Below are 14,675 nucleotides of genomic sequence, written 5' to 3' on the forward strand. Positions count from 1 at the left end.
CCTCTTCAAAGGCAACAAGAAGCCCCTGGAGGATCCTGAGCTGGTGAGCAGGATGATCAATGGGTATTCAAGTAAGATTCAGAGAAGGTAAGGAAAGACTGGTCTGAGTGCACACCTGTACCCAGGTGTGCAGGAAGGGATGAAGGACAAATGAGTACATTGTTCCATGTTGTACACAGAAATTCTATCCTATATGGGATCATTAATAATTTTAACCTCCCCCCTGGCTTTTTCCCCCCTATTCTTTCCTTTTCCATCTCTTTTGTGGTCTCTACAATCCTAGTTAAAAAATCCTATCCAAACTGGCCATACTTGTTGACACCGCTTTCCTTCCCTCCTTGCCTCTCAGCTCCCTCGGTTCACAACTAGTTATTCTCTCCAGTGCCCACTTAAGCCTTGCTCCCAAAAACAACAAGAGAATCAGAGGAAATCCTGCTGGCTTATTTGCTCTTAGGATTTCCTGGAAATTAGTCTCCTCAGATAGAAACCAAGCTCCCACCAGGAGCTGGCTTTTCTTTATGAGGAGTGGACTTGCCTCTACTGTGTTCTATCATCAAGGCTCCCTGCTGGACCGAGGGAGATGACAGGGGCGCATGGAGGTGGCTTCTTGTGTATTTCCCCCTTCTCCTTTGCGTTACAATGATGTTACCATTGAAGACCATTGTTCTGTGTAGAGAATTTTCCAGACCTTGGAAAAGGGAAGTAGTCATGATAAGCTCAGAGGAGCTAAAGAGCAAACCAGGGCTGGCGGTTCCCCTGAGCCACCTCCTCTGAAGCAGTCAAAAACCCACCAAGTTTCCACCCAACTTCTGCCTTTGGGGAAAAGAGAAGTTGACCTCAGCAGTCTCTCTCTGAGGTCACGTACCCAGGACCCTTGTCCTGGAACTTGGATTCCTCTGGCAACTCATCAGCCAGAGTAGCTTCAGAGTTCTTCCTTCATGTTCCCCATCAAAACTTACCCTTTGTCACTCATTGCTTTCCGCTCCCTGGTCAGAGCAGGAGCTGAATTAATGACATAATGAGATCCCTGCAATCAGGAAGGAGGATAAAATGAGATCTTCTCCAGGTAATCTTGCCTCAACCCACTGAGAAGACTTCTATCTTCAGAGGGTTCTAATCCAGGGGATTCTCAGCCCTGTGTAGCCTGGTGGGAGAAGAAGCCGGCAGCATGGCTTTGAAGTGCCTCCTGGATCACCTCAAGATTAGAGTTGCCCAACTCAAAGGACTGTATGAGGATGACATTGATTAAATTGTACATGATTGTGTATGTAAGTGACCTTGCATGTGAGTTGCACATTGTGGCAGTTTTAAAACTTGGCTGCAAATTCTTTGGCATTCTTCCCATCTGTAAAAGTGGTCTATATTTCTTCCCCTTGAATTTGGGCTGGATTGTGACTACTTCTGCCAGTGGAGAAATGATGCTTTGTGAGTTCTAAGCTAAGTTATAAAAGGTCTTTCATCTCCTACATTTACCCCTGGAATACTTGCTCTTGGGATCTTGAGCCATATGTAAGAAGTATGACCAATTTGAGATTGCCAGACTGGAGACAGCACACAGAGAGATCCTGAGACTACACTAAGAGAGATGCCTGGCTAATCCCAGCTGTTCTAGTCCCAGCTGTTTGAGTCATCCAGCTCAACCCCAGACATTGTGGAGCACAGGCCAGTCATCCCTACTGAGCTCTGCCCAAATTTCACATTCATGAGCAAAATATATGGTTATTGTTTTAAGTCACTAAATTTTGTGGTGGTTTGTTAGAAAGCAATAGGTAACTGAAACATATGTGTATAAATTTATGTAAGCATAACGAATAGACATGAGGCTGTAGTTCACATATGTGTATGTGATAATTGCAACAATGTAGCCCAAAGCACTTTACAAATGGAAGAAGTTGTTAATTATTAGGATGATTCATACTCTTCTTATTGTTATTCTCGTGACAAACACTAGTAGTTCCCTCAGCCCTAGCCAGGACTCTATGCTTCTAGGTAGAAACTTCCGGACAAAAAGAGCATAGAGAAAACCTTGGTCAGACCATAGGTACTTTTTAGGTGTGGACAGATTTGGGAAATCATCTTCTATCATAATTCCCTCCCCAATCAGTCTCTCCCTCTCAGTTCATAATAGATCAGTGTGACTCATGTGCATTTCCAGAACCTTAGAATTGTCACACGGCCACAAAGCTGGCTTCATGGCCCCAGAATGGGTCCCAGGAAGGGTCTTCGTATTTGAAGTGGTACTGCAGCAACTGCTTCTAATTATTCTCTTTTGCAGTTCCTTTGACTGCCTATAATATGGCACAGTTTCTCCAAGACTGAAAATACTTTAGGGCCAGAAATTTTTATCTCCAGCACCTAGCACAGTCCCTGGTACTCAGCAGCATCTGAGTGTATGCTTATGGAATACTTGAACACATATATGGTTTCCAGACCCCACCCATTCAGGTTGACTCTCTCAGAGTGTACTTGGGGTGGACCCCTAATTTAAAAGAAAATTCCATGTGTGGACAGAGCGGCTCAGGGGTTGGGGAACCATGCCTTAGTCCTTATGGCCTGTGTGCTATACTCCAGTGAATGCAGATCCATATTATAGTGGCATCGAGACAGGATACCTCCCTTTATCTTCACACCTGGTTCATGGTCAGCTACTTGTCTCTGTTCCACACTTCCCTCTACCCCACCCCACCCCACCCCACCCCACCCCACTCATCTTTTTCCACTTTATATAAACAATTCTTTTTGGAAAAAGACTGTGTCTTTCTCTCGCCTGTCTATCCTTGAAAAGTGATTGTTTAGAAACTCTTCACAATAAACTAAAGCAGGCTATAATATTTAAGAATTTTTAAAGCAACTCCTTTTTGGATCCAGAAGATCAGGAATATAGAGCCCTAAATGTAGTTGCCCCGGTTGTGATATAAATGCATTTAATTTATTCAATAAAGATCAACTATCTGCCTTTCCTGGGTCCAGACTTGGGCACTGGTGAGAGAGAGAAAAGGTAGGAATGCTTGACCTTGGAATGCTTAATTGCAACTCTTAAACTACATGCTTATACTATTTTTCCAGAAATGCTCATCATCATGAGAATGTAATGGGGCAGGGGAGAAAATAAATTTTCCCATCATTTTGGTGGTTCTTATGAGGCTTAATGATGATTTGAGGAGAGAAAGCTGTCTGCTCTTGGCTTCGTGCTCCTGTGGGTCAACAGACGTAGTCTAAGAGGGGATGGGAGGAGCTTCCCAGGGGAAATCCTGGAGAAGTGGCTTGACCACATGTCTGTATGCTCCTTTGTTCTATACAGGCCTGATGTCAGTCATCTCCTGATGACTCCCAGGAGAAAATCCCGAGAGGATTAGATGTGTAAGAGACTTATTGGGGGAAATGCCTGTGAGGGAAAATGGGAAGGGAGGTGGAAGAGGCTGGGAGGGATGTCAGACCACAATGCAGGGCTGACCTTAGTGAAGAAGAGGGAGAAGGAAGAAAGCTTGGGGAAGAAGAGTCTTAGGCTGTAGTGCAGTCTAAGAAAGTTTCCACAAGGCTGGTGGCAAGTCATTGAAGCAAAGGCACCCTTCGAAGGAGGCTGACTTTCAGGAATTGGTCTTGGTATTCCTGCCTTGCTCAGTCACTGACTGGGAACAGCCTGTGGGGAGCGTGGCCTCAGTGCAAAGTCGGTGGTAGACTCAGAGCACAGCAGCTGGTACCCTTAGTTAATTACTTTCCTGCAGTATGAGGTCCGAGAGGAGCATTTTCATGGCTGCCCCAAGTTCCTATTAACCAGCACCCTAAGCAGCATTTCTCCCTTCCTCCTTAGCCCTTTGGCGATAGTTCAGGAATACAAGTTATATGTGAATTTTTTTTACTGTTTGCAGCTGTTCATAGACACTGATGTAAGAATCAAAGTCACTCCATATGTGGATAGAAGAAAAAAGTGACTTCAGTTTCTCCAGGGACTCTGAATTTTCTCCTCTTTCTCCCACCCACTACTCTTGCCTACCAGCAACACTGACTCTTCAGTCAACAGAAAGATGCAGCTAACACACAGGGATGTGGTTCTCTAACTGCCTTAATTGCCATGTACTCTGGGGAGGAGACTTGAAATCCCCAGCGCTCCTCTTAGCCAGTAATTTCGCCGTGTCTGTCAACTGTTTCCTAGAATTGTTGCCAAAGCTAAATAAAATGACAGATTTGCATTTCACTTCAAACTGTGCACTTATGAAGTTACGCCCTTACTGGGAAGTTCCTCATTAGTCCATGAAAGAATGATGGGGAACTAGCATTGATTAAGCACCTACTTAGTCCCAGGCAAGGTGAGAGGTGCTTCATAGGTCATCTTATGTCACTTCACCTCAACCCTCTGATGTCAATATGTATCGTCTCATTTTATAAACCTAGGGCATACAGTGAGTAAGGGAAGAGGGATTTGGACCAAGTCTGGGTCCTCTGACTCCAGGTCCAGTTCTTTCTGGTCCCACAATTTCTGATCCATACATAAATTAATGGTGTTGGCTTTGTTTTCTATCTATAAAAGTTCTAGAGTAAATGGGAAGTGAAGAACAAAGGAGATATTTTCGCCTCCCCTCCCCATATCATCCTTACTCAAGTACACTAGTGTCAAGGGCAGTATTGCCAGAGCAACACTTGAGAGGCCCTGCTCCCTGTTACCCAGCCTGCTTGCTAATCTCCATTCCAAATTTTCATTCATCCAGTTTAGCCACTGGGCTGCATTTAGGACTTTTTTTGGAGGTAAAATTCACGTAATGTAAAATGACCCATTTTAAAGTGAACAATTCGGTGCTGTTTAGTGTCTTCACAAGGTTGTGCAACCACCACCTCTATGTAGTTCCAAAACATTTCATCACAAAATAAAACCCTATACCAATTAAGCTGTTACTCCCCCAACCCCTCAGTCCCTAGCAATCACCAGTTGGCTTTCTGTCTCTATGGATTTACTTCTTCTGGATATTTCATATAAATGGAATCACACTATTACATTTGGCTTCTTTCACTTGGCATAATGTTTCTGAGGTTCATCCATCTTGTAAGGTATATCAACACTTCATTCCTTTTAATGGCTGAATAACATTCCATTATTTGTTTATCCATTCACCTGTTGATGAACATTTGGGTTGTTTCTGCCTTTAGGCTACTGTAAATGCTGCTGCTGTGAACATTCATTTGTGCGTAAGTATTGAGTACCCGTTTTCAGTTCTTTGGGGGTATATGCTTGTGAGTGGAATTACTGGGTCAAATGCTAATTCTATATTTAACTTTTTGCGGAACTGCCAAATTTTGACAGGGGCCGAACCAGTGTACATTCTCACCACCAATGAACTAGGGTTCTAATTTCTCCACAACCTTTCATTTAAGCCTTTGAAAGCTCAACTAATCATTTGCAGGATGAGGAAGTGGCCTTCTCTTTGAAACATTTTCCTCTTTCACATTTTAAACTTTCTCTTTCACATACAGCCTACGCATGAAAGTGACTAGGAGGAAGGATACTATCAAGTGATGCAAACAGAAATTCCACCAGCCTCCGGATATCATTATGTGTCATATCGTGCCAAGCTCTGTGAGCTTTTGCTTCAAATTGCCTCAGCCACTTCCAGGTGAACGACAAGCTCAAGACTTCGTTCTTCAGCAGGCAGAAGATGACCGACTGTGAGTTTGGATATATTCACATGCTGGCCCAGGACTACCTGAAGTACGTCCTGCAGATACCACAACCTGGATCTGGTCCAAGCAAAACATCCAGAGTGTTACAAGACATTGCTTTCTCAGTTCAAAATGAAGTAGAGAAGAATTTGAAACCATGCTTGGACAATTTTCATGTTGTGTCCATAGATGCTGCCAGAACAATATTCAATCAAGTGATGGAAAAGCAATTTGAAGATGGCATCATTAACTGGGGAAGAATTATGACCATATTTGCATTTGAAGGTATTCTCATCAAGAAACTTCTACCAGAGCGAATTGCCCCAGATGTGGATACTTACAAGGAGATTTCTTACTTTGTTGCTGAGTTCATAACGAAAAACACAGGAGAATGGATAAGGCAAAATGGAGGCTGGGTATGTGTGATAGAAATATTCTTCATTTTTCTTTACTTTGAAATAAGAATTGACAGTTTTCTTGCTAATTAAAAAAAAAATCTACCTAAGAATTGTATTTTCTTTGGGAGGTTTGTTTTAAAAGTTTTTAATTTTTAAAATAAAAAGAAATTTCTGGCTCATTTCCAATGAATCCTAGAACTTTATAGTTAGAAAACACTTTTGGTTCCAGTTTTCATTCCTAACAGTGTAAATTACAGGAATGAGCTTGTTGATAAAAAAAAATAATTTACGGCATGACCAGCAAGAAACTTTATACAAGGATTTCCAAATAAAAATTCACTTTGTTATCAATGCCTCAAAAAGCCAAGACCGTGTGGGAGGTCTATGTTAGAACTCAAGTTGATAAGGGGCCTTTCACAGCTGGATGTTTATACTTTTCTTTATATCCCAATACACTTAATACTTACTTTTGTAAAGCACTTATGTCCCATGGATCCTCTCTCCAACTCCTAATGCTGGCCCTCCCCTCTGCCCAGAGGTAACCACTGCTATCAATTATTTTGCATGCAAAACATGCGTATTGAATATATCCATAGAAAATATCCATAGTACTTATTTGTAAAAAAAAAAATTTATATGTATAAATAGTACATGGTACTTATTCTGCTTTTTTTTCACCCAAGGGCATTTAAAATAGTATTTTAAAGAGTGCTGTTGTAGGTAAATGCTGTTAAATGTCTGGCCATTTCTAGCTGATGGATATTTAGGCTATTTCCAGAGTTTGCTATCACAATACTTCATTGAATATTTTTATTCATACCTTCCCTTGTGCGTGTGTTTTTCTAGGGTGGATACTGGGATATAGAATTGCTGGGTCTTGGTCCATGTCGATTTTTTAACTTACTAGATCCTTGCCCTCCAAAGTGGCTCCACCCAGTTAGACTCCCGGCAGCAGCTTTTGGAGCACGCATTTCCCCAGCCCCAGCTGACTAACATTAGGTATTAGCAATCTGTCATAATTTCCCCACTCTTTTGGGTTAAAAAAATATACCGAATTTATCTTGTTTTTTTGTTTCCTTGATGGCTAGTGAGATTAAACATCTTTTCATGGTGAGCATCTTTTCATGTTTATTGATCATTCGTAATTCTTATTCAGGGAATTGCCTGTTTGTATTCTCTGCCCATTTTCCTTTTATCTTTTTCTCATTGATTTGTAGGAATTCTTTGAATATTCTGCATAAAATTATTTTTATAGAGGCCGGCCCAGTGGCACAGTGGTTAAATTTGCCTGTTCTGCTTCGACGGCACCAGGTTTGCTGGTTCAGATCCTGGGTGCAGACCTATGCAGCGCTTGTCAAGCCGTGCTGTGGCAGGTGTCCCACATATAAAGTGGAGGAAGATGGGCACAGACGTTAGCTCAGGGCCAGTCTTCCTCAGCAAAAAGAGGAGGATTGTCAGCAGATATTAGCTCAGGGTCAATTTTCTTCAAAAAAACCCCCCAAAAAACCAAAAACAAAAACAGCAAAAACAAAAAATTATTTTTATATATGTGGCAGATATCTTCTAATTTGTTGTCTGTTAAAACTATAGATGTCTTCAATCATTACAAATGTTTTTAATTTGATGCAATCGTATTTATTAATCTTTCACTTTATGTCTTTTGCATTTTGTTTAAGGCCTTCCTGTGTAACGATCAGGCTTATGGAACCACTTGCCCTTCTCAATCACCTTTTCTTCCTGAAACTCTTTTTTCTAACTCAGCTTTCTTGGGGCTGAAGGAAGCATGTCAGATATTTAGTCATATTTTCTTCTGGTTGCCTGTAAAAAGCTATACTAAAGGACTGATGGAAATTTCAGCTGTACTGTGAAGGTTTCAAGTGAAGGCAAATGTTCTCTAGCACAGAGACCACATGTGAGAAATATTAGTTTGGAAGCCCTCTCTGGACTGTCAAGAAATATAGTTGTAAGTTCTCTGTGGGCTAGGACTACCACTACGCCATTGGGCCAGCCTTAGGATGACCCTATCTTGAGTGAAGATATAAATACACACTTGCGCCCACACATGCACCTCAACCTTCATGAGGTCCTGATGTAGGTTTTAAGCTCTTGACTTTTACACCTGAATAGCTTAGGTCTTAGACATGATAGAAAACACTCTTTTAAGATGTCATTTCAAAGCAACCTCAATATTCTTTTCCCAGCTCACACACGACACTGATTCTGTTAATGAAAAGCAGTGTGTTTTTGAGTCAGTACATACTAGCATGACAAAGTGGTATCTTCTTTTCATAGTGATGTTGACAAATCTGCTCTAATGAATGAACTTACTCCTGAATGCTTCATTTCAGAGGCAGTGGCACAGTTACACACCTATGCTAGCAGTAGGTGGCTCACAGGAAGAGGGGAAGAGTAGAAGAGGCACTTTACAAAGTTATCAAGACACAAGCACCAGCTTCCCACTTTCCACCCTCCTGAAAACACCCCCAAAATCACTGATTATAAAGCACATGAGCTACTGTCCTGTCTATAGTCATCCATATTTGCTTGTCATTGGCTCCAAATGAAAAATGCATGTCTACAATGAAAGATGAGGAGAGCAATTAACCTACAACTGGAATTTAATTAAATTCTTAAAGTGGCCAGAGACTTCATGAAAACTTTTGAATCAAGAATGTGGTATGTGAGGGTTCTGGCCCTGCAGCCGAGTGGTTAAGTTTGCACCCTCCACTTCGGCAGCCCAGGGTTCACTGGCTTGGATCCTGGGTGCGGACCTACACACCGCTCATCAAGCCATGCTGTGGTGGCGTCTCACGTAGAAGAACTAGAAGGACTTGCAACTAGGATATACAAGTATGTACTGGGGCTTTGGGGAGAAAAACAAAAAGGAAGATTGGCAACAGAGTTAGTTCAGGGCCAATCTTCCTCACCTCCCCCCCCCAAAAGGAAACTAAAAAAAATCATGTGGTATGTGAGGACAACACATATATTAAGAACATCAACTCTGAATCAGATGATCCTGGGTTCATTTCCAGGCTCCAGTGTTTACTACTTGTGTGATGTAAACAAGTTATTTAAGTTCTCTAAGCCTTGTTTCCTCATCTGTAAAATGGGCGGAATATTGCTACCTATTTCCTAGGACTGGAATAAGGATTAAGTAAGTTAATATTATATATAAAGCACATAGAACAGTTTCTGCAAATAAATACTCCATACAAGTTTAGGGTTTCTGTTGTTATCAGTAGTAGTAGTATTGTCTAACTTCCCTGATCAAATATATTTAGTGTCTATAAACAATATGATCAACTACAGTTAGATATTAGTCACCATCGAAAACAGATGCCCAAAAGGGAAAAATAAGACCAGTGTATCAATAATGGGACTCATAATCTCATAACTTATTCTCTTTCTCATTTTTATCAGTTTGAGTTACTTTCCTCCTCCATCCCTTCTTTCTTTCTTCCTCCCTCCCTCTCTCCTCTCTTCCTTTATTTCTTTTTTTTCCATCTTTTGTTTACTGCTTCTTACTTCTCTTTTTCTTCCTCTTCCACACTTACCATTATTTCCTCCTGTCCCCTTTGCCAATTTGAGGTGCTGAAAACGGATGGGCTCTCCCAAGATCTGATAGGAGAAGTAGAGCTATTTTTCAGCTGTCTTCAGCATTTAAGAGGCAAGAATGGTTCTTAAAAACCATTAGTTCCAGTTATAAAATAACTAAGTCATGAGGATGTAATGTACAAGATGGCGACTATAGTTAACAGTACTGTACTGCATATTTGAAAGTAGCTAGGAGAGTAAATCTTACAAGTTCTCGTGATAAGGAAAAAATTTCGTAACTATGTATGTTAACTAAACTTCTTGTGGTGATCAATATATACAAATATTGAATCATTATGTGGTACACCTGAAACTAACATAATGTTGTGTGTCAATTACACCTCAATTAAAAGAATAAGATGAAATAAAAACCCCACCATGAGAATGTGCAAGAGGTGAAACATTTCTCATCTTTGGGATCACGTTTCCCTTTGAACCAGCTGGCTTTCCTTCTTTCGCCCTCTTCAATAAAGCGTTCCCCTGTGTCTGTGCTGGCGGAGTAGAAAGAACACTCAGCCCTCAGCTCCACACAGGAGGAGTCAGGTCTACTTAATACACCACTGTATACCCCATGCTTGGCATAGGGCCTATTGCATAGAAAGTACCCAACAAATACTTGTTGATGGAGTGATTTAAACTGAGATTTGAGTCCGGGTTTTCCCATTCACTAGAGGTATGATCTTGGGTAAGTCACTGAGGTAACCTGAGACTCAGATCTCAGATTCCTTATATAGTGTATATAATATAATATAAGATAATGTAATACAATATATATTATTACACATAATATGTAATGAAGACAATAATACCTACCTTAGAAGGGAAGTTAAAAGATTAAAGAACATTTCTGTAAGAGTGCTTTTTAAACTGTCATCTACAATACAACTATGAAGGTTATTTGGGAAATTCCAAGAAGTTTAAAAATATAATTCTTAGAACTCCTCTCATACCAAAAGAAAGCCCCTTTGAAAGTAGGGATGTCCAGTCAGAGTCTGTGCTTTCCCAATAATCAGGATATTAAAGCCCGAGTCGTAAGAGTTTGACTGAGTAGTTTTGATTTTTTTATGATCTTCTGGCTCTAAATAATGGTCTGGTCAATTTGAGGCCAAATAAAAGGGCATATAGAGACAAGTAGATGATTGACTGTTCAGTTTGGCAAAGGCATTTCCAAAAGGTGTAAAGATCTAGTAATGAGTTGATACAATCTCAAGTATTCTTATATATCCTTTGTTTAAATAGATTTTGGGGCCAAATTCTTTTATATTTTCTCTACTTTGTATGTGGGATGCCACCACAGCATGGCTTGATGAGCAGTGTGTAGGTCCACACCAGAATCTGAACTGGGGAACTCTGGCCACCCAAGTGGAGCACATGAACCTAACCACTACACCACCGGGCTGGCCTCCATATTTCTCTTTTCAATAGACTTTGCCTCTAACTGTTAAAGGCTTGATGATTTTTCTCTTACATTTGAATGAACTCTTTCATGGCAAATGTAAATAGTTTCCTAGTCTGTTCTTTTTTTTTCTTCTGTTAAAATACACATAACATTCACCATCTTCACCATTTTTAAGTGTAGAGTTCAGTAGTATTAAATACATTCACATTATTGTGCAGCCATCACGACTATCCATCCCCATAAATCTTTTCATCTTGTAATCTGAAACTTTATACCCATTAAATAATAACTCACCATTCTGCCATCACCCTATCCCCTGGCAACTGCCATCATACTTCCTATCTCTATGAATTTGACTACTCAAGTACTTCATATAAGTGGAATCATACAGTATTTATCTTTTTGTGACTGGCTGATTTCACTTAGCATAATGTCCTCAAGGTTCATCCATGTTGTAGCATATTGCAGAATTTACTTCCCTTTTAAGGCCAAATAATATTCCATTGTATGAATATACCATATTTTGGTAATCCATTCATTGGTTGATGGACACTTGGGTTGCTTCCATGTTTTAGCTATTGTGAATTCTGTAGTTCCTTTAATTTTAGCTTTTTATAGTTTTTAAAAAATTTAATCTTCATATGGCTGAGTTTGTCAGTTTTTTCCTTTGTTCATTCTCTTTAGTTTAGAAGTTGAAAGTATGTAAGATGACGTTAACTGCTCAATGATAACAGTGACAATTGTTACAATAATAAAAAATCATTTTAGAGTGCTTCATTAATATGGGGTTTATGAAAGTTCTAGGAAGGTGAGCATTGAAGTGGATGCATACCTAGAATGTATGGGAAATGTATGCGTAAGGACAGGAGGGGAAGGGGAAGAAGAAAGAAGTGGCAATTGGTTCCCTCCATTAGGGCATGACAGTATGTGTCTCAGAGCATGACTTTACATTGAACAGGTAGGCAGAAGCTGGCTTTCTTGGGCAATCTTTCAAATGGAAAATTCCACTAACTGGCATTAATCTACACTGCTGGTGATGCTCCAAGAGATGATTCCACAGCACTGGAGAGCTCTCAAGTCTCTTCCGTTTATCAGAGCTTTGTTTGGTTTACTTTTTAGTATCAGTCACACTAGGCTATGAACTGCTTGAAGGCATGTTTAACCCAGAATCTGGAACTAGCTAGAGGCAGAACAAATGTTTACTTGATGAACATTCAAAAAAATTATTTTGGCAATTTCCTAATCCTTTTGCTGGTTGTTTGGAAATTAATGGAGTGAAAAGAACAGTGTTTGCGTTCCAGTACAGTCCAGGCACTAAGAAGTTGGGTAACCTTAGGTAACTTATTTTCTTCTGGGCCTCAGTTTCCTCATTTGTCAAAATAAGAGAGTGCATTAGGCTGAATGATATCAGAGGTACTTTTCAGTTCTATAATTGGATGTGCTATATTTACAGATCATAAATTAATTATAGTGTCCAGTTCACTGTGTTATTCTATTTTTAACATTTTTAAAAAACTATGTCTGATCAAAAAGAGCATGAACTGTAATAGGAACAATCAATAACCTTTTCATAGGCTCAGAGGCATTAATTTTATTTAGCTTTATTGTGAGTCTTCATGACTCTCAGCACAATAGAGTTTACAAAGAGAAACGCATATTTCAATGCCAGACAATTGAAACAGAGAAAAAAATGAGAGTTTCGATCGTCTAGACCTGTGCTGTCCAGTGTGGTATCCACCAGTCACTTGTGACTGTTGAACAAGTGAAATGTGGCTAGCCTGAATTAATACATGCTGTGAGTACAAAATACACATTGGATTTTAAAGATTTGATACAAAAAACTGTAAAATATCTCATTAACAATTTCCGTATTGATGACATATTGAAATAATAATATTCTAGATAAATTAAATGTATTTTAAAAATTAATTTTGCCTCTTTCTTTTTACTTTTAAAAATGTGGCTATTAAAAAATTAAAATTACATATGTAGCTTGCATGTATTTCTATTGGACAGTGCTGCTCTAGAGCAGTCTGGATTTGGAGATAGAGAATAATGATGAGGATGAACAGAATAAAACTAGTGAAAGTACCCACATTAACTATCTGCATTATTTAAATGAATATTTCTTTGCTTTTCATTCCAGCAAACTTAGTCTCCATTGATTTTTAAAATGTTATTCTCTCATAGGAAAATGGCTTTGTAAAGAAGTTTGAACCCAAATCTGGCTGGCTGACTTTTCTGGAAGTTACTGGAAAGATGTGTGAAATACTTTTCCTGAAGCAATACTATTGACCAAAAAGACACTCTATATTGTGAAACCTGCCTAATTTTCTTGACTCTTACAAGAAGTACTGCCAACACTTACTTCTAAACAAACAGTTTGATGATGTAACGACATTCCAGAGTTACCGAAATTGTGTCCCCATTTTAATGAATAAATTGCATGTATTTGTCTCTATATGTAATTTGTGTCCTGCCTGGAAGTCCTGTTAAAGGGTAAAGCTCAGTACAGGGGACAGGTATTCAATTAAGGGGATGATGAGCAGGAAGGTGGTATTGTTTCTGCCCCATGGCAGATTTTCTAAGGGTGTGCCCATTACCCAAAGGTCATTGTCTGTGTTGCTAGTCTAGACTGCCAAGGGGGTAAGGTCCGCTTCCCACCTCCTCTGGGCCCTTTGCTTTCTGTAATCCCCAGCATACACTACTGGTGATAATGTAAAATTGTACAACTACTTTGGAAAACAACTTGGCGTTTTCTTACAAAGTTAAATATACACTTACCATAGGATCCAGCAATTCCACTCCTAGGTGTTTACTCAAAACAGATGAAAACATATATCCAGGGGCCAGCCCAGTGGCACAATGGTTAAGCGCGCATGTTCTGCTTCAGCGGCCTGGTGTTCACCGGTTTGGATCCTGGGTGTGGACATGGCACCGTTTGGCACGCCATGCTGTGGTAGGCATCCCACATATAAAGTAGAGGAAGATGGGCACGGACGTTAGCTCAGGACCAGTCTTCCCCAGCAAAAAGAGGAGGATTGGTGGCAGATGTTAGCTCAGGGCTAATCTTCCTCAAAAAAAACCAAACAAACCATATGTCCATACTATTCATAGCAGCTTTATTCATAATGGCCAAAAAAACTGGAAACAACCCAAATGTTCGTCAACAATTGAGTGGATAAACAAATTGTAACAGATCCATATAATGGAATATTACTCAGCAATAAAAAGGAATGCAGTACTGATACATGCAATGGAATGGATAAACCTCAAAAACACTACGTTGAGTGAAAGAAGCTAGTCACAAAAGAGTACATAGTATATTATTTACATGAAACTCTAGAAAAAACAAATCTAATATAGCGTGACAGAAAGCAGATGAATAGTTTTCTGGGACTGAGGTAGGGGGATTGACTGGGAAAGGATTTTTAGCGTGATGAAAATGTTCCCCATCTTGGTGGTGGTATAAATTTGTCAAAATTCATAGAGATGTACACTTAAAACAGGTGTATTTTGTCATAAAATAATATCTCAATGAAGTTAGTTTAGAAAAAAGCTCTTTTTTTGGTGAAAAAATGATAAACACATTATAAACAATGTAAACAATAAGGAAAAGTACAAAAGGAGAG

The 14,675-nt window shown here is 39.7% G+C and overlaps 1 protein-coding gene across 1 annotated transcript; it reads left to right on the forward strand.

Annotated features, from left to right (window-relative positions):
* The first annotated feature begins 5,495 nt into the window (after positions 1-5,495).
* BCL2A1 (BCL2 related protein A1) lies at positions 5,496-13,511 on the forward strand. The gene is made up of 2 exons (XM_008539714.2): positions 5,496-6,068; positions 13,234-13,511. The coding sequence occupies exons 1-2, from the start codon at positions 5,649-5,651 to the stop codon at positions 13,336-13,338; spliced, it is 525 nt and encodes a 174-aa protein (XP_008537936.1). The 5' UTR covers positions 5,496-5,648; the 3' UTR covers positions 13,339-13,511.
* Positions 13,512-14,675: the final 1,164 nt, after the last annotated feature.

Source organism: Equus przewalskii, chromosome 1 (assembly GCF_037783145.1).
Source record: "Equus przewalskii isolate Varuska chromosome 1, EquPr2, whole genome shotgun sequence".
Lineage (NCBI taxonomy): Eukaryota > Metazoa > Chordata > Mammalia > Perissodactyla > Equidae > Equus > Equus przewalskii.